This window comes from Oncorhynchus mykiss, chromosome 27 (assembly GCF_013265735.2).
Source record: "Oncorhynchus mykiss isolate Arlee chromosome 27, USDA_OmykA_1.1, whole genome shotgun sequence".
Classification (NCBI taxonomy): domain Eukaryota; kingdom Metazoa; phylum Chordata; class Actinopteri; order Salmoniformes; family Salmonidae; genus Oncorhynchus; species Oncorhynchus mykiss.
The window spans coordinates 4,549,521-4,577,270 of record NC_048591.1 but is presented as its reverse complement, the minus strand read 5'-3'; the positions used below and the strand labels follow the sequence as shown (position 1 = coordinate 4,577,270).

The window sequence follows — 27,750 nt, the reverse complement described above, 5'->3', positions numbered from 1 at the left end:
AATGTTTACATGCCCAAAGAATTCAGGGTGTTCTGGAGGAAAAGGGGGACTGACCCAGTACTAATTGGGGGTACCTAATAAACTGGCCACTGAGTGTAGCTTGTAAGGCTTAGTATCAGACAAGCACCCCATTGTAATGTAATAATGACAAATGCCATTTAGCAGACACTTTTATCCAAAGCGTGGATGCGTTTTTAGCATATGGGTGGTTCAGGGAATCGAACCACGTATCCTGTCAATGCAGGTGCCATGCTTTACCACCTGAGCTACAGAGGACCACCACCATTCACCAGCATACCTGTGTTTACATTCAAAGGTTGTCTTTGACAATCTAAAGGAATATGGGATATGGATATTGTGAATACTAGACCTAGATTATTTCTAACTCTTCGACTAATAACTCATCATATTATTTCGGTTTTTAGTTTTCCTCAGCCAACATGACCAAACCTGCATCAGGCCATGAGACAGGACCACCACCTCATGATCTAGGTAGGATATAGACACGGTTCAAATCGTTCCCCTCATGTACACCTGTCGTCTTATTCACCAGCTGTCAGTATATTTCCACACAACTTCCTACATGAATGATTAGAAGAGCCAGGCATATTGCGAGAATATGTTACCTCAGTCCACTGTAAATTCAGTAGAGGGTGTTAAGTTATGAAGTGAGGAGACAAGGGCACCGTAGTCGGGTCACATCTAGGAACAGTGGTTTTGTTTATTCAACCTGAATGACTTTAATGCTTTTCAACACAGTATTTTTTTAAACTCGGTCAACTTGCAGTGATGAAGTGGGACGTGCGACTACTCCCACACATACAGGACTTTGCAGTGTTGTGTATTAACTTCCAACTTATCTTCTGCTCTTCTGTACTAGTACACCTACAGAGCACAGCCCCCTGTCTGAGTGAGCAGGACCTGTCCAAACTAGTGGCCATGACTCCTCTGTCCAGGACCCTGCAGGAGATACAGGAGTCCCTCCAGAACCTATCTGGTGTAGACAGAGGTTAGGGACAGCTTGAACCGCTCTAATGCTCCATGTTTCTCTTCTCCCGAGAGAAGAGATAATCCTCTGTAACTGTTGACTGAAATATTGGCGATAACAACTGGGACTCGAGACGGATTAGAGTCCAAGGCAATATTGACTAGAGTGCCCATCATGGGCTATGGTCAATTGTACTGTAGATCAATAAATGCCGCATGTTGCTTTTATTCACAGTATACAGTACAAGTCAAAGGTTTGGACACACCTACTCATTCAAGAGTTTTTCTTTATTTTTTTTCTATTTTCTATATTGTAGAATATCAGTGAAAACATCAAAACAATGAAGTAACACATATGGAATCATGTAGTAACCAAAAAAGTGTTAAACAAATCAAGATTCTTCATAGTAGCCACCTTTTGCCTTGATGACAGCTTTGCACACTCTCTCAACCAGCTTCATGAGGTAGTCACCTGGAATGCATATCAATTAACAGGTATGCCTTGTTAAAAGTTAATTTGTGAATGTCTTTGGTCCAATTTGGTCCAATCAGTTGTGTTGTGACAAGGTAGGGTTGGTATACAGAACATAGCCTTATTTGGTAAAAGACCAAGTCCATATTATGGCATGAACAGCTCAAATAAGCAAAGAGAAACAACAGTCCATCACTTTAAGACATGAAGGTCAGTCAATCTGGAAAACTTAAAGAACTTTGAAAGTTTCTTCAAGTGCAGTTGCAAAAGCCATCAAGAGCTATGATGAAACTGACTCTCATGAGGTCTGCCACAGGAAAGGAAGACCCAGAGTTACCTCTGCTGCAGGATAAGGATAAGTTCATTAGAGTTACCAGCCTCGGAAATTGCAGCCCAAATAAATGCTTCACAGAGCACAAGTAACAGACACATCTCAACATGAACTGTTCAGAGGAGACTGTGTGAATCAGGCTTTCGTCGCTGAATTGCTGCAAAGAAGCCACTACTAAAGGACAACAATAATAAGAAGAGACTTCCTTGGGCCAAAAAACACGAGCAATTGATATTAGAGAGGTGGAAATCTACCCTTTGGTCTGATGAGTCAAAATGGTCAAAATTGTGATTTATGGTTTCAACCGCAGTGTCAACTGGTACTGTATATCTGCTTAGCTGACTAGTACAGTACACTAATGATGTCCTCTGACGTTACAGTTTGTATTCCAGCCAGGACTGACAAGACCACAGAGGACCCAGCAGTGCACCTGATTCCCGTTGCCCTGGACAACCTCTCCCCACAGCACTTTGCCATCTTCCTGTTCGGCTGTCATGTTGTGAAACTGCTTTGCAACACCCAAATCTTCCCCCCTGTCTTGCTGCTTCTGTCCAAAACGGTTCCTGTCTCAGCTTACGAGGGCCTGGTGTCACACTGCAGTGGGGACTTTTATTTTGACACAACCAACCAGATTCTGTATCTCTGTGAGGCAAAGCTTGAGAGTGTGGGACAGTTTATTGCCACTCTCCTACAGTCTATGGCCTATATTGCTTCAGGTAAATAGATAATAATGTTGTGAAGTATGGTCACATTTTAAGCGGTATGAATTTTTACTTTGGATTTTTGTTGTACTATTTTGTTGTTGATGTTCTCCCACAGTAGGTTTATCATGTCCGTTCAATGCCTTTTATTAGGTTCCAAGCCTGAAAGCTTCATGCAAGTCCTCCATCATGCCATCTCTGCTTTGAGCCTTCAGTTGTTCAACGCCTCTTTCAGATATGATGCAAACAAGGTAAGAGGCCTTGGAAGTTTCTGGAACCCATTGATTCACAGGTAAATACACTGTACTGTTGAGTGCAGAAAGCAGACTTGTGTCTTACTTTTACAGGCAAAGAGGGACACCTCACTGACCTCAGACCAGTCCCCTGGGAAGTTAGTAGAGGACTTTCTCAATGTCCGTGTCCCCACTGATAGCCAGTTCACAAGGCACCTCTTGTCAGACAGGTTTGTGTTGCACTTTTGACAATGACTTTCATGAAAACATTTACAAAATGTTTACAATCCTTTACCATTTTATTTTAGACTCCAACGATATAAGTATTTCAATGTGGAGCAAATCATGCGGGATCTTAAACAGTTTCCAGCAGAGGACACTGAAAAGGGTAACCTGTTTTGATCATATTTAGGTCTATATCATATGCATGTGCTGTGAAAACAGTAAGAATGTGTTGATCTGTATTGAACTATATTGAAATATGTATTACAAAAATATATTTAGGCACGTATTGTATATTGTCCTCAATCTATTTTTCAGGACCTCCACAACAATGTTTAAGAACACCCGTCCAAGTAAGTTTTGCTGACCGTTCCACCATATTTTCCTGCAGTGAATTTCCACATTGAGCCATTGTACTGTACATATTGCTTAATTTACTTCACAATCCCCTCAGGAGGATTATTGAGTTGATGGTTGTTTGACCCTTCTCTATGTTGAAGGCTCACTGTTTGGAGAAGGAGATGGACCATCTGAATGAGGTTTTCCTGCAGCTCAGCGTTCAACTCCAGAAGAGAACCCAGGTGAAGACGTGGCTGAAGCAGAGACGGCAGAGCTTTGACCAAACCTTCAAATGTTTCTGGTTTGCATCATAGGCCTTTAGTTAATTGAACATTTGGAATTCTAATGCTGTGGTGACTCTCTCTCTCTCTCTCTATCTCTCCCTCCGTCCCTTCCAGGGCGCAACAGCCGAGAAGGCCCTGAGTCGTAATGGAACAATGATGTTAGAGCTGAAGAGACGGTATGTATCCCAGAGGCTCGACGAGCTGCAAATCATATTAAATGGGATGAGCCGGCGCCAGCTAGACGGCCACAGTCCAGAGGAAGAGGAGCAGACCCGAGATCACCCACAACCAGAGCCAGACAACTATAGATCGGACGGTCAGGACGAACACGATCATTCTCCAGACCAGGAGGACCTAGACAGCAGGGTACCAAAGAACCATAAACTAGAAAATAACCAGAGCCCGTACAATCAGGAAGTAGAAAGCCAGGGACCAAGCAGTCAGATGACAAGCATGGGTAAAACAGGCTTCGGCGAACTAGATGTATGGGAATAAGCCAGTTAGAAGCATGTGAAAATGGGATACTACTGAAGTGTGTGGTTTTGGTGTGATTTGTCTCATGATTTTGTAGATTACGTGTACAGTTTAGTGTATGGTGTGAATAATAGCTGTATAATAGGTTCATCACATGTGATTTAATCAAACTGATCATTTTCGTTGGAGTGATATTTATTAAAGATATGAATTATGCTTGTGCATCGCTTTTATCACAATGTCACCAGGTAGAAACACTTTCCAGGTCATCACGCTCCATGTCTTTCAGGCTCCAGCCACCATTGTCAAATCAAAACATCACCTTTTCATTGGATGACCACTCAGCTCTGGTGCCTGCTTCTCTTTGTTTCAACCCAACATCTTTGTACGAAGTGACCCAGAACCTTTCGGGAGTATTTATGAATATTTTATGACACAATATTCTTTCTTCCGTTTGTGGTCATTTCCCTCTCTCTCTCCGAGCAGCGGTAAATGTATCATCATCACTCCAACCCCTGGACTCGTTCCGAGCTGAGTAATCTAGACAATATAAGAGCTGCATGATAGTTCATCCACAGGGCACTCTGCTAATAGAAAGGGTTTAGACTGTGAGCAGATTGAGAAGGTCAGCTGGACCAATCGTCAAAGGCTGTCAGTATCAGTTCCCACGACTTGGTGCCAAGTCCCGGGTTTAAAGTGTGGTGATTCCCCATCGAAAGTGCCATTGCCTGACAGCCCCTATCGCGGAGATTAGAAACAATGTCTCACTGAATATCACATCTCACACCACCCGCTATCTGACTACTTGTCATACCTCTCTCAGCTGGCACTGGCACTGTGCTCTTAGAAAAAGGGTTGCCAAAGGGTTCTTTGTGGAGGGGTAAGCCGAAGAAGGCTTTATGGTTGTAGGTAGCATCTTTTCCTCTAATCGTGTAAACCAGCATACGTCTTTCTCGTGTAAGGACTTGCAATGTTTCAATAGTATTTCTGCTCCAGTTGCTTAAACAACGGCTACAATGTTATTTATAGAAAGTTTGTTTTTGTCCTCGGGTTGACATAATGTCACCTTTTGCCAGCTGCTAGTGGAGCCCACAACTGTTCCTGGTCCCATCACTGTCTGTCGATAACACATGGATAGATGCAAACACAAAATACTTGTTACCAAATGCTTTTTGAACGTGTTTGGTCTTTAGTGTTTTGTTTGGAGCAGCACACATTTTTGGAGGAAACGCGTTTGATATGGAAGATTGTTTTCAGGATCCCATGGATACAGACTCAATGTGAGTGTTGCTATTTGATTTATTTGGGGGGCGGGGAATAATGCTGTGTTACATACAATTAAAAAGGTTTGATTTGTTGCAGTTCTAATTGTGGTACATCAATATTGAAATTGATGAGTGTATATCAGTAATGCCACCAACAAAAAAAAATGCTCCATAACATAGATCCGACCCCTCAAAATCGAGCCTCAAATAGGATTGTGTAACCCCCATAAGCATGTTTGTGTTGAACATCTGCACTACACTACTGGGGATAAATATATTGTCTACTTTTCATTAATTCAGCACTGAGTTTCATTAATTAAAACGTTTCTATAGTTTCTGGACAGATTTCACAGTTAAGTTCCAACATTTCCCATCAGTGTCCACATGCTGTAATCATGTTGTAATCTTGAAATCCCTCCAAATCCCTGGGAATCTGTTGTCCCGGACGCCATGCAGTAGTAAACACAGGCCGATAGTTACATTTTTTAAAACGTTTGAACAAAGTGTTTTAATGTTTTAAATGTTTGACTAAATCTTTTGTTGTTGTTGTTGTTAATTTAACATTTGAGGCAAAACATTTGTATTTTTAAACATTTGTAACAGATTTTTTTGTTTTGACAGTGTTTCTTATTGGACAATTTCCTACAGTACAGTACTGTTCCTGTCTCACTCTGTTTCAAAAAACATTTTCTCCTTCTCCGAACACCACTCGCTAGTTTTCCATTTTTGGTCATCCCAATTCAGGTTCACAATCTCATCTTTCTGCTGAGCCTAAGTGTCAGCTTACCGGTGCATCCATTTACCGGTTGGGTGTCTATATCTAATCAGTCTACTTTACTGTAAATAGGCCACCAGTGATTTGCTTGGAGTGCATTACCACCACCCTCAAAGATTAGCGCTGTGTGTACCTTTATTAGGAAATGGATACGTTCGTTCACTGTCTATTCCACGTTAGTTTAATGTCATTTCATTGAAATGACACACGTGGGTAGGATGTGGGTAGGAACACATCTATTTGTTTTGTTCTTGGAGATGAGCATGATAAACAAACCCGTTTGGTTTCTCTTTCTCGGAGCTGAGATCCTCCTGTGTTGTTCCCATCATCCGGTACTTCTGCAACACTGTTACCATGGTTCCCTTATCTGTGGGATGTGGCGGTGGCAGCCACCAGGCCTGCCATATTCAGTCTGTCTGAGACTCACCCAGCTTGCTGACAACATCACACTGCTTCTGTTCCACTGCCATTTTCATTGTTATTTAATGTGTTTTCATTCGAAATAATATGCCGTGGAATTAGTCACTCAAATTATGATTGCTGCCTACTTGCTTGATGGCATGAATATATGATTTGGGTTAATCAGCCATGTGCTCCGATATATAAACATTGAAAAATGTGTCACATACAACATCCATATATATGAAATGACAACATACTCCTAATTTAAATTTGCAATCCCTGGTAGGAAGCCTAAATCCTTCAACCTACAGTGTACTTTGAGGTAAGCCTTTCTAATTCCTCCATACAGATACTGTACATTGGCCACTAGACTAAACACAGTGATCTCCCTTGTTAGATTACACTGAATCTCCAAATCGGAGCACTACATGTACACTGTATCTGCTTTATGAAGCTGAATGGAGCTTCACGAAGCCTTCACTGGATAAAACTTTGGATTATTTCCAGATTAGGAACATTGAAGAACATTCTCGAGAGTTTGAGGTTGAAGTACCACAGAGAAATACAAGTAAGAATATTTTGGAATGCGTATCAATGTCACAATATATTTTGCTTTAGATGCTGGTTTAGAATGTACTGTATTTCTGCAATGTATGGAACACACACCGTACCATCCATTACAGTAATCAGTCATCATTATAGAAATCTGATCATATTCCACATGGCAATGCCTCACAATTCATTAAACAGCTTAGTCTTTCCTGAATACATGTACTTGGAAAGCTCACATAATTCATACTCAATGTGTCTCATAATGGGTATATTTGATATCGCGCCAATCCTTGATCAGTACTTTAGGTCTGCGTCAGAAAAGGTGCCTCTATAGGGTGACATTTGTGACGCAGCCAGGGCTTCTTTCACACTGGTGAGTGGTTGATGGGGTGGATAATGACTGCTCTCAGAGGTAATATCAGAGAGAAAGCCGTGAAACACAATGGAATTAAATGGCATCGGAACACTTTATGGCTTTGTATCAGATGCAGATGATGTGTTATGTAGATGAAAGATCATTGCGTCAAACTGCTATAAGCACCAAATATTAGAGAGAGTCGTGGGGATTTGAAGGTTGCATTAGAAGCTCTGTGGGCTTATGGCTTTTCTTGTTGTGCTCAGAATGACGTGTTTTTCAATGCCCTGCACGTGCCCTAGTTTAATGCCCCACACAGTACCCTCAACACATACTGTACACAACGAGGTCAGAGTATGCAGTGCATTCGGAAAGTATTCAGACTCCATTACTTTTTCCACATTTTGCTACATGACAGCCTTCCTCTAAAATGGATACTCATCAATCTACACACAATACCCAACCCTGAGGGGTTGAAGAAACAAATATGGGCTTCACTGATCTGTATTAAATGAGTGGCTATGAGTAAGCGCTCTCCTTGCAGATGCTAAACAGCCTTATATAACATGTGTGTGGTTGTGGTGGTACATTGGGTGTCTGTTGTCAATGACCCTGTCCATTTTTGTTCACAAATGTCTTACATTCTTTGTAATGCACTTGCATCTCATATCATTGACATTGAATAGCTCTTTATAGAAATTCCCATCATGTTAATTTTTTTGGGTGGTTAAAAAAAAGTTATAATTGGGTGTGTTTATAAGCCACACGATACTGACATTGGTAGTTTTGATGATGTCACTGCATCAGCCGTAGATTTGATTAATAATTCAGATCAAATGTATTTTCTATTGGGTGACTACAACATGAATTTATTTAAAAGTGAGAACCACTTACTGACATCTGACTTTTTGAATACTTTATACTCGAGCTATCTACTGTATATCCCCACATCGACAAGCCCACAAAAGTTCATCAGTCATCCTTATTGTCACGTTCTGACCTCTATTTCCGTTGTTTTTGTATTTATTTAGTATGGTCAGGGCGTGAGTTGGGTGGGTAGTCTATGTTTGTTTTTCTATGTTTTGGGGCAGTTCTATGTTTTCGGCCTAGTATGGTTCTCAATCAGAGGCAGGTGTCATTAGTTGTCTCTGATTGAGAATCATACTTAGGTAGCCTGGGTTTCACTGTGTGTTTGTGGGTGATTGTTCCTGTCTTTGTGTAGTGTTCACCAGATAGGCTGTATTAGGTTTCACGTTCCGTTTGTTGTTTTCGTATTCATTTAGTTATTTCATGTATCGTCATTCATTCATTAAAGAACATGAGTAACCACCACGCTGCATTTCGGTCCTCTCTTCCAACAAACGAAGAACGCCGTGACAGAATCACCCACCTACCAAGGACCAAGCGGCGTGGTAAACAGAGGCAGCAGCAACAGCAGCAGCAGGAGAAGCGACTGGTGCAGCAGGAGCAACAGCAGCAGCAGCAAAGGCAGCAGCAGCAGGAGCAGCAGCAGCTACAGTGGGAGAGGCTGCACCACCTGGAGAAATGGACATGGGAGGAAGAACTGGACGGGAAAGGACCCTGGGCAGAGCCAGGAGAATATTGCCGCCCCAAGGCCGAGCTGGAGGCAGCAAAAGCAGAGAGGCGGCATTATGAGGAACTAGCACGGCAGAGCGGATGGAAGCCCGAGAGTCACCCCCAAAAATTTCTTGGGGGGGGGCACAGGGGGAGTGTGGCAGAGTCAGGAGTCAGACCTGAGCCAACTCCCCCCGTTTATCGTGAGGAGCCAAGGAGGAGCTCAGAACCAGAGCTGGTGTTGGAGGTGAGCGAAGCAGAGACTGTGAAGGAGTTAATGGGGAGATTGGAGGAGAGTGATATGAGGGACTTGCTGGTTTGGTGCATGAGGCACGACATTCGCCCGACGGAGCGTGTCAGGGATTTAATGGCACCGGGGTCAGCTCTCCATACTCATCCTGAGGTGCGTGCGAGGGGTCTGGTGAAGACTGTGCCAGCCTCACGCACCAGGCCTCCTGTGCATCTCCCTAGCCTTGCACGTCCTGTGCCATCTCAGCACTACAGTGCTCATAGCAGTGCTAACTGTGGCGGGCGTGGTGCTGGTCAGGCACCGTGTTATGCAGTTGTGCGCACGGTGTCCCCAGTACGCGTGCTTAGCCCGGTGCGCTACATCCCAGCTCCCCACATCTGCCGGGCTAGGGTGAGGATCCAGCCAGGGCGGTTGGTGCCAGCCCTGCTCTCAAGATCTCCAGTACGCCTTCACGGTCCGGTCTATCCGTCACCACCTCCACGCACCAGCCCTCCGGTGGCAGCCCCCCGTACCAGGCTGTCTCTCCGGCCCATCCGTCCAGAGCCTTCCTCCTCTCCAGCGCTGCCGGAGTCTCCCGCCTCTCCGGCGCTACCAGAGCCTTCCTCCTCTCCAGCGCTGCCGGAGCCTCCCACCTGTCCGGCGCCTCTGCCGGAGCCTCTCGCCTGTCCGGCGCCGCTGCCGGAGCCTCCCGCCTGTCCGGCGCCTCTGCCGGAGCCTCCCGCCTGTCCGGCGCCTCCCGCCTGTCCGGCGCCTCTGCCGGAGCCTCCCGCCTGTCCGGCGCCTCTGCCGGAGCCTCCCGCCTGTCCGGCGCCTCTGCCGGAGCCTCCCGCCTGTCCGGCGCCTCTGCCGGAGCCTCCCGCCTGCCCGGCGCCTCTGCCGGAGCCTCCCGCCTGTCCGGCGCCTCTGCCGGAGCCTCCCGCCTGTCCGGCGCCTCTGCCGGAGCCTCCCGCCTGTCCGGCGCCTCTGCCGGAGCCTCCCGCCTGTCCGGCGCCTCTGCCGGAGCCTCCCGCCTGTCCGGCGCCTCTGCCGGAGCCTCCCGCCTGTCCGGCGCCTCTGCCGGAGCCTCCCGCCTGTCCGGCGCCGCTGCCGGAGTCTCCCGCCTCTCCGGCGCTACCAGGGCCTTCCGTTTCTCCAGCGTTGCCGGAGCTTCCCGTCTGCCCAGCGCCAGCTGAGCTTCCCGTCTGCCCAGCGCCAGCTGAGCTTCCCGTCTGCCCAGCGCCAGCTGAGCTTCCCGTCTGCCCAGCGCCAGCTGAGCTTCCCGTCTGCCCAGCACCAGCTGAGCCTCCCGTCTGCCCAGCGCCGCCAACGCCGCCCGTCTGCCCAGCGCCGCCAGTGCCGCCCGTCTGCCCAGCGCCGCCAGTGCCGCCCGTCTGCCCAGCGCCGCCAGTGCCGCCCGTCTGCCAGGAGCCGCCAGTGCCGCCCGTCTGCCAGGGGCCGCCAGTGCCGCCCGTCTGCCAGGGGCCGCCAGTGCCGCCCGTCAGCCAGGGGCCGCCAGTGCCGCCCGTCAGCCAGGGGCCGCCAGTGCCGCCAGTCAGCCAGGGGCCGCCAGTGCCGCCAGTCAGCCAGGGGCCGCCAGTGCCGCCAGTCAGCCAGGGGCCGCCAGTGCCGCCAGTCAGCCAGGGGCCGCCAGTGCCGCCAGTCAGCCAGGGGCCGCCAGTGCCGCCAGTCAGCCAGGGGCCGCCAGTGCCGCCAGTCAGCCAGGGGCCGCCAGTAAGCCAGGGGCCGCCAGTGCCGCCAGTAAGCCAGGGGCCGCCAGTGCCGTCAGTCAGCCAGGGGCCGCCCGAGCAGCTGCCCCTCTGTCCAGAGCAGCTGTCGCCCCTCTGTCCCAAGCTGCTGCCGCCCCTCTGTCCCGAGCAGCTGCCCCTCTGTCCCGAGCAGCTGTCCCTCTGTCCAGAGCAGCCATCGCCCCTCTGTCCCGAGCTGCTATCGCCCCTCTGTCCCGAGCTGCTATCGCCCCTCTGTCCCGAGCTGCTATCGCCCCTTTGTCCCGAGCAGTTGTCCCTCTGTCCCGAGCAGCTGCTTCACCTCTGTCCCGAGCTGCCCCTCTGTCCCGAGCAGCCCCTCTGTCCAGTGGGGTCATTGAGAGGGGTGGTCATGGTGAGAAGGCCACGGAGGCGGACAATAAGGCGGACTAAGACAATGGTGAAGTGGGGTCCGCGTCCCGCGCCAGAGCCGCCACCGCGGACAGACGCCCACCCAGACCCTCCCCTATAGGTCAAGGTTTTGCGGCCGGAGTCCGCACCTTTGGGGGGGGGTACTGTCACGTTCTGACCTCTATTTCCGTTGTTTTTGTATTTATTTAGTATGGTCAGGGCGTGAGTTGGGTGGGTAGTCTATGTTTGTTTTTCTATGTTTTGGGGCAGTTCTATGTTTTCGGCCTAGTATGGTTCTCAATCAGAGGCAGGTGTCATTAGTTGTCTCTGATTGAGAATCATACTTAGGTAGCCTGGGTTTCACTGTGTGTTTGTGGGTGATTGTTCCTGTCTTTGTGTAGTGTTCACCAGATAGGCTGTATTAGGTTTCACGTTCCGTTTGTTGTTTTCGTATTCATTTAGTTATTTCATGTATCGTCATTCATTCATTAAAGAACATGAGTAACCACCACGCTGCATTTCGGTCCTCTCTTCCAACAAACGAAGAACGCCGTTACACTTATTGATCATATTTTTTACTGATTTATTGAATAATGGGTCAAAAATAGGTACACTTTATACTGCCATTTATGAACATATTCCACTTTTCTTTGTCAGCTGGAAAAGAACAGGTGGGAATTGAAAGTAGCAATACATGTAGAATATTTAACAACAGTAATACCGAGCACAAATATTTATAACCATGCCGATGTGAAGTCTGCTTACCAGACTTTTCTCACATCTTTCAATTATGTATTTCACCACTGCTTTCCCTTGTTAAGACCTCTTAAAGAGAGCAGAAAATGGCTACGGAAACCATGGGTTACAGCTGGTCTCTAAATAATCCTCAGTACATTTTTTCTCTCAAAAATCACTCCCCCCTTGAATTCTGACAATTACAAATATACTGAACAAAAATATAAAAGCTACATGTAAAGTGTTGGCCCCATGTTTAATGAGCTGCGGGATTGTCTAAGACCAGACACTTTTTATTTTGTTCAGTATAGTATAAAAACACATTTACCCATCTACTTTGGATATCCCAAAAAATATACTTTACTAGCATTACAAGAATCTTCAAACAATATAAAGTCAACAATCATCTGTTGAGCAAGAAAAAGACTTCTACAGCTCTTCCATCTCAATTCCGTGTTGGAAGTAAGACCTATAGTGAACCTTTTTTTTCATGGGAATTTAATCACTTTTTTGTGAGATGCACAGTAGTCTCCTCCATGTAGCCTAACTCTCACCATTTCATGCACACACACAAACAAACTCGTTTTTTTGCACACTGAATCTATCGTGTTCAATTGTTATTAGTATACTTTGTATAATTGATTGAACAAACTGTATTGTACACACACACACGTACATACATCCATACACACACAACAACATACTGTATATCATTTTTATTTTAATGTAGTTTTCATATAAACCCTCTTGGGTTTAAAAACTAATCTGCACACTTTTTTTACCTTGTTTTTATCTGCCCTGTTTTGCTTTTCACTTGTCTTCCTTTGTGTGAATAAATATAACTAAAACAAACTTTAAAGAAATGTAAGAAGATTGAGGAACAATCTGCACTGAAAATGTCTTTGTATTAAATGAAAAACAGTCCTTCGTCTTTGTTAGATGGCGTGTCTTTTTTTGTAGCCCAGTTCTGTGTGAACTAAAGAGCAGTGATATTAGTATTGTATTCATTCAAATGCCATTACTTAGGCTAACAAGGTATTGGATTACTTGTTGGAATACTTTAAAATATAAAAACATTACAGTACCAGTCAAAAGTTCAGACACAGCTACTCATTCCAGAGTTTTTCTTTGTTTTTACTATTTACTACATTGTAGAAATAACACATATGGAATCATGTAGTAACCAAAAAAAGTGTTAAAGAAATCAAAACATATTTTAGATTTTAGATTTTTCAAAGTAGCCACCCTTTGCCTTGATGACAGCTTTGCGTACTCGTGGTATTCTCTCACCCAGTTTCATGAGGTAGTCACCTGGAATGCTTTTCAATTAACAGGTGTGCTTTGTTAAAAGTGAATTTGTGGAATTTCTTTCCTTCTTAATATGTTTGAGCCAATCAGTTGTGTTGTGACAAGGTAGAGGTGGTATACAGAAGATAGCCCTATTTGGTAAAAGACCAAGTCCATATTATGGCAAGAACAGCTCAAATAAGCAAAAAGAAACGAAAGTCCATCATTACTTTAAGACATTAAGTTCAGTCAATGCGGAAAGAACTTTGAACGTTTCTTCACGTGCAGTCACAAAATCATCAAGCGCTATGATGAAACTGGCTCTCATGAGGACCACCACAGGAAAGGAGTTACCTCTAGGTTCATTAGAGTTACCAGCCTCAGATTGCAGCCCAAATACATGCTTCATAGAGTTCAAGTAACAGACACATTTCAACATGAACTGTTCAGAAGAGACTGTGTGAATCAGGCCTTCATGGTCGAATTGCTGCAAAGGAACCACTACTAAAGGACACTAATAAAAATAAAAAGAAGAGACTTGCTTGGGCCAAGAAACAATGGACATTAGAATGGGGGAAATCTGTCCTTTTGTCTTATGAGTCAAAATTTGAGATGTTTGGTTCCAACTGCCGTGTCTTTGTGAGACACAGAGTAGGTGAATGAATGGATGATCTCCGCATGTGTGGTTCCCACCGTAAAGCATGGAGGAGGAGGTGTGATGGTGTGGGGGTGCTTTGCTGGTGACACTGTCAGTGATTTATTTAGAATTGAAGGCATACTTAACCATCATGGCTACCACAGCATTCTGCAGCTATACATCATCCCATCTGGTTTGTGCATAGTGGGACTATCATCTGTTAATCAGCAGGACAATCACCCAAAACATACCTCCAGGCTGTGTAAGGGCTATTTGACCAAGGAGAGTGATGGAGTGCTGCATTCGATGACTTGGCCTCCACAATCACCCAACCGCAACCCAATTGAGATGGTTTGGGATGAGTTGAACCACATAGTGAATAAAAAGCAGGCAACAAGTGCTCAGCATATGTGGAAACTCCTTCAAGAATGTTGTAAGCTGGTTGAGAGAATGCCAAGAATGTGCAAAGCTGTCATCAAGGCAAAGGGTGGCTACTTTGAAGAATATATATTTTTTTTTGTTTAACACGTTTTTGGTTACTAAATGATTTCATATGTGTTATTTCATAGTTTTATTCTACAATATAGAACATACTAAAAATAAAGAAAAACCCTTCAATAAGTAGGTGTCCACACTTTTGACTGTTACTGTATATACATTTGAATATATTTGTAATAGCCCGCAAGTATACTTGATTGGAGTGCACAGTTTAAGGGTACTAATGTTTCACGTAAATAGCCATTTTGAAATGTGTTATTTATTTAGAGTGAAAGGTCAAATGGTTAAAAATAGGAAAGCATGGTAAGATGGTAGGAGTTCAGGCAGGCCTTTGCACTTCAGCAAGCAAAGGAAAGGAGGGGTGCTCAACAACCATTAAATAAAATCACGAGAATGGCTTACCATGAAAAACTTCCAAAATGACTAATTTGCGGTAAAAAGGAATTGGAGCACTAGTCCTTTTGTATTTTTTTTCCGATTCTACTTGTTGTTGTCTATGTGCTTGTGAACAAGAAGAGCCTACTGTAAATGGGGAGTGACTTTTACGCATGCGCATCAAGGACAATATTATCGGAGCGCTAAGTGGTCGCTTATTGTGAAAAACAAAGGCAGTGGGCAGCGGAAGAAGAAACGTCATTTTCGGATTGCTCCTCCTTTTATGAAGATTCTGACAAAGGAGTAGCCTTTTTTTTCCATCAAACCTATTTATTATTCGCTTTTCATATTAAACTTTTTACAATCCATTGTCATTGTATGATTGAGGATTTCTAGACGCTCACCCAGATCCCACAATAGAAAGTGGCCTAACCGGAGTGTGGAATCTACAGGTCTCTTCTGAGGTTTTATTCATGCCGGAACTGCGAGGAATATCGAGTGAATGACTGAGTGTGTGAGTTATTTTATTTTCTCACCACAAAGTTACTACTACTGGAATAATGTGGGAGTAGTTTACAAAAAGATAAATTATGAATCTTAGGCAACATGCTAGTCAATTATACTATTTAATTAATCTTCAGTGTCTTCAACACTGGCAAATAACCGTTGCCTTTTGTGTAACCTGTTCGACATTACAACTTTACGTATAATTGATAGACCAGCATATAAAGCGATATTTTTCTCACACTTTGTGAAATCTCTACAAAGAATATGTTATAATTATCGACGACTGATCTCCTGGGTACCAGTGCGCTGTCCATTGTCCTGAAAATACGCTCCTCAAATAGCCTAATCAAACTAGGGCAATCTGCCACCACGCCATAGAAATACTGTAGATGAAATATGAGATTATTCGAAGTTTAAAGTGTGTTTTCTTTCTTTGAATGTGAACAGGGAGAGAGTGCCCAAGACAGCTATCCCAGAGAACACCGAATATGAGAACTCGAATCAGGGTTATATTGTATTCTCTATTACTTTTGGTTTTAGTAGGTAAGTGTTTGCACTTACATTATGCATTTGTTTCTAATGGTTGAAAATCACACTTATCTTATACTTGCGATGCGACGGTTATTAACATAAATTGGCACATCACGACCAAACACTTAGCTAAGCATTTATGTTCTGTCATCATTTACGTGACTTTTTTTTTGGGGGGGGGGGGATTCAACTGACCACTTTGAAAGGTCTGACAAAGGCTAGTGTGGCATGATTTGACTGGGTCAAGTGACATACGAAGCATATAGTAAAATGTAAACATATTATCGTCACATGTAGAAGCTTACAGACAGGACGTGATTTTGGTAATCACTCTCTGAAGTAAAATAAAATACAATTTAGCACCATTTTTATATAAAATATTCTAAATATATTACATGACCAAAGTATGTGGACACCTGCTTGTCGAACATCTCATTCCACAATTATGGGCATTAAAATGGAGTTGGTCCCCCCCCTTTGCTGCAATAACAGCCAACACTCTTCTGGGAAGACATTCCACTATGTGGGAACATTTCTGCGGGGACTTGCTTCCATTCAGCCACAAGAGCATTAGTGAGGTTGGGCACTGATGCTGGGCGATTAGGCCTGGCTCGCAGTCGGCGTTCCAATTCATTCCATAGGTGTTTGAGGAGGTTGAGGTCAAGGCTCTGTGTAGGCCAGTCAAGTTTTTCCACAATGATCTCAACAAAACATTTATGTATGGACTTCCCTTTGTGGACGGGAGCATTATCATGCTGAAACAGGAAAGGGCCATCCCCAAACTGTTACCACAAAGTTGGAAGCACAGAATCTTCTAGAATGTCAATGAATGCTGTAGGTTTAAGATTTTCCTTCAGTGGAACTAAGATGCCAAACCATGAAAAACAGCCCCAGACCATTATTCCTCATCCACCAAACTTTACAGTTGGCACTATGCATTGGGGCAGGTAGCGTTTTCCTGGCATCTGCTAAACCCAGAAAAGCTTCCGATGAACAGTTTTTGTGCTGACGTTGTTTTCAGAGGCAGTTTGAAACTCGGTAATGAGTGTTGCAACCAAGGAAAGACAAGTTTTATGTGCTTCAGCACTCTGCGGTCCCGTTCTGTGAGCTTGTGTTGTCTACCACTTTGCGGCTGAGCTGTTGTTGCTCCTAGATGTTTCCATTTCACATTAACGGCACTTACAGTTGACCGGGGCAACTCTAGCAGGGCAGAAATTTGACGAACTGACTTGTTGGAAAGGTGGCATTCTATGTAAATAAGGCCATTCTAGTGCCAATGTTTGTCTATGGAGATTGCATGGCGATGTGCTCGATTTTATACACCTGTCAGCAACGGGTATGGCTGAATAGCCAAATCCACTAAGGGTTCCACTTTTGTATATATACAGTAGTGTATTATTCCAACATTTAAAAACATGAACAAACTAATAGAGGGACATAAATAGAGATCATACAGTAGATCCTCTTCTCACTTCTCAGTGAGTTAAAGCCTCAGATGAGGTCTGTCTGTGTTGCCCTTCAGAAATAAGAAATAAATGAATTCATAGATAACATTAGGCTACAGACACATTTTGTATCATTTAGAGTAGGTTTCTACTTGGACCTCTTTCCCAGTACGTTTCTGTGTCACTTTCACAACTGTGACTGTCCCGGTTTCCATGTGCCTGCATGTATGACAATTCAAAATGAGCTGGAGATGTGATCGATGTTGACAGAAAGCCTGGGGCTCTGGGTTACATAATACTAACCCTGTGTTTCATCAGTCAGTCACACAAAGACTCCATGCAGGAAACCACATATTTTCATCCCTCAATCAATATAGCAGCCTGGCTGGGTTTGACTGGGTTTGCCTGTGTCCCAAATGGCATCCTATTCCCTATATAGTGCACTACTTTTGACCTGGGCCCTGCTGTTTGGGATTCAGACCTTGTGTAGTGGGGTGGGTGATGTTACGCTCACTGCACGTGTCCACAGTTGTCAGTCTAGTGTGACATTTATTTTGGTCCAGGGTGTGAGGGTGTATTATGTGGTGAGTGAGTTGAGATTTGAGAACAGTGGTATTTATGGTACTGCATTATGCCAGTCTGACTGGCACAACAGGGAGCTCATCCAAGGTTGGAACAAAATGAGTTGACAGGGTTATCAGATAGAACACCACGTTCAGACAACAGACTGTGGGGGGGATGGGTGGAGGGTGTGATTTAATTTAATGATCCTTTTGTGTTTTTGTTGTCTTTTATTCCCGCCAGCTCTCACACGTAGGTTGACATTTGAGTCTTGTCTTGGAGGTAGAACTGAACGATTTCCCCTTAGGCCAGCTGCAAAGCTAAAAGGGGCTATATTGTAAAAAATCATAAAAAATGTTTTGCTTACTTTAAGGTTAGGGTTAAGTGTTAAGTTTAGCAGTGTTGTTAAGGTCAGTGTTAAGGTTAGGGTTGGGTTTAAACATCGGATTGTATGACTTTGTGGCTGTGCCAACTAGTGACCACTCTGCAGAGATGCCCCCAGAACAATATTCATGACACAAAACACTGCCTCTCTCACACAAAAACACACACACACACACACACACACACACACACACAATTACAGTGCCTTGCGAAAGTATTCGGCCCCCTTGAACTTTGCGACCTTTTGCCACATTTCAGGCTTCAAACATAAAGATATAAAACTGTATTTTTTTGTGAAGAATCAACAACAAGTGGGACACAATCATGAAGTGGAACAACATTTATTGGATATTTCTAACTTTTTTAACAAATCAAAAACTGACAAATTGGGCGTGCAAAATTATTCAGCCCCTTTACTTTCAGTGCAGCAAACTCTCTCCAGAAGTTCAGTGAGGATCTCTGAATGATCCAATGTTGACCTAAATGACTAATGATGATAAATACAATCCACCTGTCTGTAATCAAGTCTCCGTATAAATGCACCTGCACTGTGATAGTCTCAGAGGTCCGTTAAAAGCGCAGAGAGCATCATGAAGAACAAGGAACACACCAGGCAGGTCCGAGATACTGTTGTGAAGAAGTTTAAAGCCGGATTTGGATACAAAAATATTTCCCAAGCTTTAAACATCCCAAGGAGCACTGTGCAAGCGATAATATTGAAATGGAAGGAGTATCGGACCACTGCAAATCTACCAAGACCTGGCCGTCCCTCTAAACTTTCAGCTCATACAAGGAGAAGACTGATCAGAGATGCAGCCAAGAGGCCCATGATCACTCTGGATGAACTGCAGAGATCTACAGCTGAGGTGGGAGACTCTGTCCATAGGACAACAATCAGTCGTATATTGCACAAATCTGGCCTTTATGGAAGAGTGGCAAGAAGAAAGCCATTTCTTAAAAATATCCATAAAAAGTGTTGTTTAAAGTTTGCCACAAGCCACCTGGGACCAAACATGTGGAAGAAAGTGCTCTGGTCAGATGAAACCAAAATTGAACTTTTTGGCAACAATGCAAAATGTTATGTTTGGCGTAAAAGCAACACAGCTGAACACACCATCCCCACTGTCAAACATGGTGGTGGCAGCATCATGGTTTGGGCCTGCTTTTCTTCAGCAGGGACAGGGAAGATGGTTAAAATTGATGGGAAGATGGATGGAGCCAAATACAGGACCATTCTGGAAGAAAACCTGATGGAGTCTGCAAAAGACCTGAGACTGGGACGGAGATTTGTCTTCCAACAAGACAATGATCTAAAACATAAAGCAAAATCTACAATGGAATGGTTCAAAAATAAACATATCCAGGTGTTAGAATGGCCAAGTCAAATTCCAGACCTGAATCCAATCGAGAATCTGTGGAAAGAACAGAAAACTGCTGTTCACAAATGCTCTCCATCCAACCTCACTGAGCTCGAGCTGTTTTGCAAGGAGGAAAAAATGTCAGTCTCTCGATGTGCAAAACTGATAGAGACATACCCCAAGCGACTTACAGCTGTAATCGCAGCAAAAGGTGGCACTACAAGTATTAACTTAAGTGGGCTGAATAATTTTGCACGCCCAATTTTTCAGTTTTTGATTTGTTAAAAAAGTTTGAAATATCCAATAAATGTCGTTCCACTTCATGATTGTGTCCCACTTGTTGTTGATTCTTCACAAAAAAATACAGTTTTATATCTTTATGTTTGAAGCCTGAAATGTGGCAAAAGGTCGCAAAGTTCAAGGGGGCCGAATACTTTCGCAAGGCACTGTATGTATCTCTGGGTGATGTGTACTGTCCATGCTACCGTGTGGTGCTCGTGTGATGCCGCTCTGTGTGTTACGATCTCCAGTGCAGGTGAGCAGGCCAGTATGTGTGGATGTGCCCTCGGAAACCGAGGCAGTCGTTGGGAACCCAATGAAACTGACCTGCATCTCCTGTATGAAGAGAGAGGAGGTCAGTGCAGAGACACGCGTTGACTGGTACTACATCTCACCTGACGACGAACCCATCCCTGTAGGTCTCCTCCATCTAACATCCATTCGCACAAACACCAACTTCTTCAATTTCATTACAAGTATTTCACCTGATGATAGGACCAGCCATTTTTCCTGACCATGTGACCTGACCGGGAATGATTGCCCATAACTAGGGCATGGAGGTTTTTCCTGGTCAGGCTCTATGGTCTACAAGTACTTTGAACTATGAGGCAAAGTTAGCTATCAACGATGTGTGTGTGTGTGTGTGTGTGTGTGTGTGTGTGTGTGTGTGTGTGTGTGTGTGTGTGTGTGTGTGTGTGTGTGTGTGTGTGTGTGTGTGTGTGTGTGTGTGTGTGTGTGTGTGTGTGTGTGTGTGTGTGTGTGTGTGTGTGCGTGTGTGTGTGCCTGCATGCCTGCTATATTGCCCTCAGATCTACCTGTTTGATGGGCACCCCAGGGACCTGGAGGGACCTTGGCGGGGTCGCCTGGTGTGGAATGGAAGTAAAGACCTGCAGGAACTCTCCATCAGTATCCTCAACGTCACAATGAACGACACGGGCACCTACAATTGTGTGGTGTTCCGACAGTTTGAGTTTGACTCCTACTCGCACTCGGTTACCAAAACCCTGGTAATCAACCTGGTGGTCCGAGAGGAAGGTAAGAGTGCTTCCTGTTTCTTCCTATTTTGTAATTGTACTTCCTGTGCTTTCAAGCTCCTTGCTGGAGGCTTAACTATCTGTGGTTGGCGATGTGTGCTTTGCGTATTTACATGTGCTTCTCCTTGGTTGCTGCCATGTGTTTTGACAAAACTTAAAAGTAAAATGTATTATTTTTCTTAGGCGCTATTAGGTATGTTAATTGTATTTACAATTTGCATAAAACAACGTTCATCATTTTATTGTATTGAGTAATTGTGTGTTTTTGTTCTGTTTTTATTATTATCAAAGCTCAATTGAAGCCCTCTTATAGTAAGCGAGATTTGTTTCTAACCAACTACTTTACTATCTATTATAAGGGGTAGTGTACATCATTTGGTTTCTATTTACCGGATGCTTCCGGGATGTTCACCTTACTCAAATATACTATTTAATAGATATAGTTGTATATAACTATTCCTACATTCACTTTACAATACCTCTCCCTGCCTACTTATTGTGAACTGCTGGGGTTCATACAGACAGACTTAGTTGCGTCTTAAGTGGCTGGTTCATATCTGCATACATCTACATTTGGTAATAGTCATTAGCAACTATATTTTAGTTTGCCCTTGTGTACATTACATCAAACACATAACTTTTCTTTTGCATCTCCTACCATAGTGGTGTCCGTTTGAAAAAAAGCTGTGGATCAGCGAGCAATTTTTCATTCCAATACAAGAAGGGATTAAGATAATTCGATCTTTCTGCAGTGATTTGGAAGTTTCACACAGGAAGTGCTTTGCCTCAAGCTTCTTGGAGTTTGGCACCAATTCATTGACACAGTGGTTCTCAACAGATCCAACTCTCACATGTAGAGAGGAAGAATGCCTTATTTAAATATAAGGAACATATTTCCGCTTATAAAATGTTTTTAAAAAAAAGTATAAATCTAATCTGCTCTATTTATTTGATGATATTGTAATAATATCTTGTAGTATATTGGACTTCCTTGTTGGCACAGTCATTTTTTTTCTTCAGTAACAACATCTAACACTGACAAAGACACAAAAAGAACATTGAGAACTGCGATTATCATTCATGTTTTGGATGATTTATTCCTCTATGTATTGTAGCAAGAAGGTTTGATGGTTTACACTTTGATGTTACAAATGTGAAGCCTAAATGCTCCAGTTTAATGCTGGTAGGAGTACTGGGATGACAATGGGCCAATTGCATGCATAGTTAATTCAAGACCGTGTGTATGTAAGTAAACAAGGGGAAGAGATAGCATGATCGTTGGGTTTGTAGTGAGTTTGCAGTGTTGCAAGACAGTATTTTTAACTGTGGGGGAACTTGACCAATCAATATGTGCTACATACAATGTCTAGGACTTGTTGGTTATTCCCAATAAGGTTACGTTAAACACTATACTGTATACTTTACACATTTGATTATACTAGCAATAATTGGATCGTACCCTTTTTATCATTGGACCATTATCTAATGAAATTTGTATTCTCAATTATGTACCAAAAAAAAACTCTCACATGTACAGACAAAGCATGCTTAACTGCCTCCTATACGGGATGAGATTGACTTCACCTGGCTAACAGAGCAAGCTGTAATGCCCACATATAGGACTGTTTTGTAGTTTTGATTATGAGTGAATGGATGAATCAGAAATAGATTGCTACATACTGGAGTCATTTCAATTAGAATTGTCATTTCATTGCTAGTGGCGACAAGGCAGTTATTTATTATGGCTGATATGCTGGGTCTGTTCACTGGTCCATTCAAACAAATTGGCCTACCCAGTTATATTATTAACAAATAGTTATCTTTACTACTCTATGCCTTAATTCACAAATGACACTTGTAGAACAGTCTGTGCAAGATTGACAGTAGGTCCCTATCAAACCAATGCAGTTGAAATACATTGTCTATTTTTGTTGTCTTGCAGTGTTCTATCCAATCAGATGCGGTGTGGGTTGTGTCATAGAGATGGAAAGAGAGCATACCTATCTTTGCGAATCATCACTTCTGTGACAGCATGGGCAGAACCATTGAGGGCTATATCAATTTCAAAGTAGTCAGTGTCTCCTTCTTCTACTTCTATGAGTTTATTGGTGGTTTGTAATCAAACTTAAAAGGTGTATACTTCCACCTACTGTGTTAGAGTGTGTATAGTCTGAACGGGAATAAAGCTAAAGTTTATGATTTAACTGCCACCTGTGGTGCTTGAATCTTTGCTCAGGAGTATTTGGCTGATCCCTTCTGCTGACTTGGATGGAATTCTGTTATCCTTCCTTAACCCATAGTTAGTCCCACCCAGCTGACCACTTTAAAATGGTGAAAGCCTTTGATGGCGCTGCCAATGCTAATGCAGACTTTGTAGCAGGTGTGCCCTATATCTATCTCTATGGGTTGTGTGTGTCTGTCTGGCAGCCAGTGACGACACCACTGCCCTGTACTCAGAGATCATGATGTACGTCCTGCTGGTCTTCCTCACCTGCTGGCTCCTGGTGGAGATGGTTTACTGCTACAGGAAGATCTCCAAGTCAGACGAGCAGGCCCAGGACACCGCGTGAGTAGCTCTTAGCCATGTATCTTTCTAGCTTTTTATCGCATAGGCTTGTCTTGTACCTTGTAAGCGTTGTATCTCTTAGCATTAGATCTCATAGCCTCGTATCTTGTAATCGGGTCTTGTAACTCGTAGCCCCGTATCTTGTAGCCTTGTGTCTCGTGGCCTCGTATATCGTAGCCTCGTGTCCATATTGTATGTACTAAGGCCAACTCTAGTCTTCTATCGTTGCTTTGAACCATGTATCTAGATGTTTGGTGAAGGGCAATGATAGACGACTAGAGTTGGCATCAGCACATACAGTTTGGATACGATGCTAAGTACTATATGTGGAGTTTGGGCGTTACCCACTGGCCTTACCCACTGGCCTTACCCACTGGCCTTACCCACTGGCCTTACCCACTGTAAGCATTACTGACAATGTGGCGTAACATTACCCCTACTGATTTCATGAGCCCTTGAATAAATTGGGGTGAGTGAATAGTTTACATTTACTCTTAAGGCCTTGCAGTATCCAATGTATAGGTTGTGCGGTCTGTGAAAGAGTGTAATGGAGGTGTAACGGTCTGAGGGCTCCTGCAGTCAGTAGTCGGTCAATAGTAGTCGGTCAGCTGTTTCAATGCTGTAAGTCGTCTTTCTGCTGAGGTCCCTGGATAGTTTGTAGCGCTCTGCTGACTCCGTTTCTGCCATTTTCAAACAGACAATTTAGTGCTCTGAGGATTTGCAGCCGGATCTGAAATTGACTTGTTCTGTGGCCAAGGCTTAAATATATTCCTGTGGTGTCAGCTCCCAATGATTGGTGACGGTGCTGGGCGGTAGATGGAAGTCGATACAGTGGATTGTGGCCATCACATTTCGACCTTACAATACGATATTGGGTAATATACAGTGCATGTTGGAATCCAATTACACTATCTCCTGTACCTTACACTACAAGTACCAATAGTGCAAGATAGATGTACACAGAACTTGGGAAATTGAGAGAATGCCCGAAGGAATCGATTGAGAAATGGGTTAAAATAATGTACCTCTGAACAGATGAAGAGTATACTGTACGCCGCTATATTACATGGGTCGTGACAGTTGTTTCACAAATAGACAACACTCTGCACTTTGCACTCAGTGTAGAGGCAACGCCTAATGACCCAATGCCCAGGAATATCACATTAAGTTTAACCACCAGTGGTGTGTTGCGAGGTGTGACCTCCATCCGTTCTAGTGCCAACAGGACTTAGGGCTGATAGGGCTCTGGTCCAAAAATAGTGCACTATATAGGGAAGGGGATAGGGTGCCATTTGGGACGCAACCATTGGTATTGAGCTGTTTGAGCAGCTAAACTACATTAGAGGCACGCTGATGGCAGCCGGCCATAATATGTGACTGGCTGTTCATCAGTACAGGATAATGCAGCCATTTCAAAAGGATCTGTAGTATACATTAGTGAACCTAAATCACATCAATCATGGACTGTTGGCTAGGAGACAGGATTTCCTACTGTTTCCCCACTTTCATTTGACCTGGTCCTCTTACTTGGATACATTTTCCGTATAGAATAATGGCTAAGAAGTAGGCTAACTCATGGGTTGTGGGAATCCTAAAGTTGAAGGAAATCGCCGTCATAGTTTCTAAGTCAGTATCCAGGCTTATGTTCGATGTTGCTGTTGGCACATTGTCATGAATAAACTGGAACACTCCCAACGCTAATGTATCCCAATTGTCTCAATTGTCATGCATTGACAGAGTTCAATAAGAAAGGCCCAATGAAATGTACACAGTATGGTGCTCCATGGATGCACCACAGGGTCTCAGATGTGCCTCTCTTTCCACCCATCTCCAGGACAAACTACCTAGCCATTCCCTCCGAAAATAAAGACAACCTGGGTGTTCCAGTTACAGAATAAAAGTGATTGTCTCAACACCAGTACGGTATTTTGAATGTGCCTCTCAATCTGATCTCGGATCAGAAAATCACTCTCCCCTTCAACTCGTTGTATGTAACTAACCCGAGTCGTCTCTTTCTGCTGCACCCACATCTGCCATTTTCTTCCGCAAGACATGACTCACTCACCTCATAGTAATAACGTTCCCTTCATCAGCCACTCATCTCTCTCTGCTTTGTCTTAATTTGCCATCAGCTCTTTCTCACTCATAGTACTACTACTAATATTAAACATGTGAATATATTAGTGAAATGAACGAGGTGAAAGCAATAGTTTTATATACGAAATCTACACGCCGCATGGGATTCTGTGGCACCTGATTTAAGTGTCGTTTTCAAAGGGAGAGTGGCCCGATCGCAACAGCCAAAGAAATGAGGCCTTGAGGAACATGAGGAACACACCACCTGCTGAGTTCTCAGAAAAGTGGACAAAGACACTTTTTCTTAGTATTGCTATGGGGCTGTGTGAGGCTCAGTACGTGTCTTTAGAGTGCTACTCTCTGTTTTTTAAATGGAAGGAAGTTTGTCGCAAGTCATTGTTTTACATTTCTGAATCTGCGTTTTAGAATAGGTTTTGTTGTTGCACCTAATCGGTATAGCTGGAAATGTGTGCATTTTTTTAAACACAATCAAGCAACTTGGTCTGTCCTCTGTTTCAGGTACTGACCAACTGTGCACCAAGCAGTTCATGGTCACCTGACGATACAGACTGACGTCCTCGAAGGGAACATTCAGTGAAGATGTCACAACACCTCTCAGCAACTTTGTCTTGGTCTTGCGGTGTGAGCTAGCTCAAATGCTCAAGTACACTTTCCTTTCTTATTTCACTCTGTACCACTCTGTGCCAGACAGCAGTGATTTGATGAGTAATACGTTGTTTATGCTATTTGAATGTCACCCACAGAAAGAAAACAGAACCTACTGTTGCGGAGGACCAAGGAATTACTTCAAAGTAAATTACTCACACTTTTAAATGCGTGAAATGCTGTTCAATTGCTAATAATTATGCTGCACTGCACATAATTGGGTGTCCATAAAAACTTCTGGTACATTCTTTTTACATCATTTTTACTCTACTGGTAGAATATGACGAGATTATGGGTCAAGGTTTTTCTCTTATACGACCGGTGTCTCGTTGTTATCTTTTTACAGAAATTGGAGTGCATAGCTTTTCAAGTTCACTTCACTTAAGTTGTTTTGGTGAAAGAAAACATTTAATGCACAGTATGACTTTGGTCCCAGAGTTTCCCTCCATCTTTTACTCACACCATCAATATGGCATTTTATTTCCTCAGCTTTTTGTAAGGTATAAAGTTTACTCAATGGCATCTTAAGACGTTCAAAACAACGATGCTGCAGAATACAACTACTGTACGCCCCCAATAGCCAAAAACTTGATCACGCTAAACCATATGCTGGTTGTTGAGGTTGTTTTTTCATATTCAGTAGCACTGCTGTTGAGTCTCAAATGTGTGCCTACTTCTATAGTTACAATTAGTGTATACACTGTTTTGTGTACTATCGTACTATATATATGTTGCTGTATATCTTATACACTGTATCTCTGTATTGAGCTATTAAAGGACAATGCATTCCAAATGTATCCTAACCCTTCTCTATACTTATCTAATTTGTAAAGTCTTTCTACATTGATCTTGAAAATCAATATAATTACACAGTTAACGCAGAGACGAGACAAGCAGATTCATTGAAATGCTCAAAAGAAATCAACACTCGATGAGATTTGTGCAGAGCTGTTTGTCAGCCTCCTCACTGATTGTCTGACGAATAACAGAGGAAGGCATTTGCAGCGGTTTTTAAATATCTAAAAAAAGATAACAGATAACTATTTTGTTATTGCCTGAATAGTGAATACCACAGAGAAATTGAGCATCATCCCATTTGCAATAAATGCATTGTGACTAGTCCACCCACGAGGTTTTGATGACATGTCTTGACTGGGAACTGGGGGTGGTGACAGTCTGGGGGTGGTTGCACCAAGCTGATTGAGACTGAGGAGGTAGAGTGTGAATGAATTAGGCCAAGTCTAGGTAGGTTTAGCCATCCATCTGTACTATCCATCCATCCACCTCCACAGTGCTCAGCTGGTGTAAATCACCTTCGGATGGGGGGCAGTCCTCGGAGAGCAATCTCACCGCCTCCATGTTCTTGTTCTGTGGCTGCCGGGTGACAGATATAGCATCTGTCGTTATAGCAACCCATGCAAGCCCCGAGCAGGGAGCAGATTGGTTGGCTTCGACGTAACCATGCCATGATGCAACATTTGTGCGGGTCATGCACTAGCGA

General features: G+C 43.6%; 2 protein-coding genes across 14 annotated transcripts in view; both read left to right on the top strand.

The window, feature by feature from the left end:
- The window catches only part of LOC110507371 (zonadhesin), a 53,714-nt gene extending 49,473 nt beyond the window's left edge, over positions 1-4,241 (top strand). The window contains exons 50-58 of the mRNA XM_021587319.2: positions 426-492; positions 881-1,009; positions 2,183-2,506; positions 2,645-2,742; positions 2,839-2,954; positions 3,033-3,112; positions 3,265-3,299; positions 3,447-3,527; positions 3,684-4,241. Coding sequence (XP_021442994.2) covers positions 426-492; positions 881-1,009; positions 2,183-2,506; positions 2,645-2,742; positions 2,839-2,954; positions 3,033-3,112; positions 3,265-3,299; positions 3,447-3,527; positions 3,684-4,064 — 1,311 coding nt within the window. The 3' untranslated portion in view covers positions 4,065-4,241. The remainder of the gene's footprint in view (positions 1-425; positions 493-880; positions 1,010-2,182; positions 2,507-2,644; positions 2,743-2,838; positions 2,955-3,032; positions 3,113-3,264; positions 3,300-3,446; positions 3,528-3,683) is intronic.
- Positions 4,242-4,899: 658 nt separating this feature from the next.
- Positions 4,900-27,046, top strand: scn3b (sodium channel, voltage-gated, type III, beta). Of its 13 annotated transcripts, none has more exons than XM_036965007.1 (7): positions 4,901-5,323; positions 15,797-15,892; positions 20,159-20,262; positions 20,717-20,942; positions 23,369-23,507; positions 25,342-25,425; positions 26,103-27,046. In XM_036965007.1, the coding sequence occupies exons 1-6, from the start codon at positions 5,182-5,184 to the stop codon at positions 25,403-25,405; spliced, it is 771 nt and encodes a 256-aa protein (XP_036820902.1). In that variant the 5' UTR covers positions 4,901-5,181; the 3' UTR covers positions 25,406-25,425; positions 26,103-27,046. The 13 variants fall into 13 exon arrangements, with proteins under 13 accessions (XP_036820905.1, XP_036820902.1, XP_036820900.1 ...); XM_036965005.1 differs by having other exon boundaries at positions 20,159-20,322; positions 23,399-23,507; positions 25,342-25,407; XM_036965004.1 differs by having other exon boundaries at positions 20,159-20,322; positions 23,399-23,507.
- Positions 27,047-27,750: the final 704 nt, after the last annotated feature.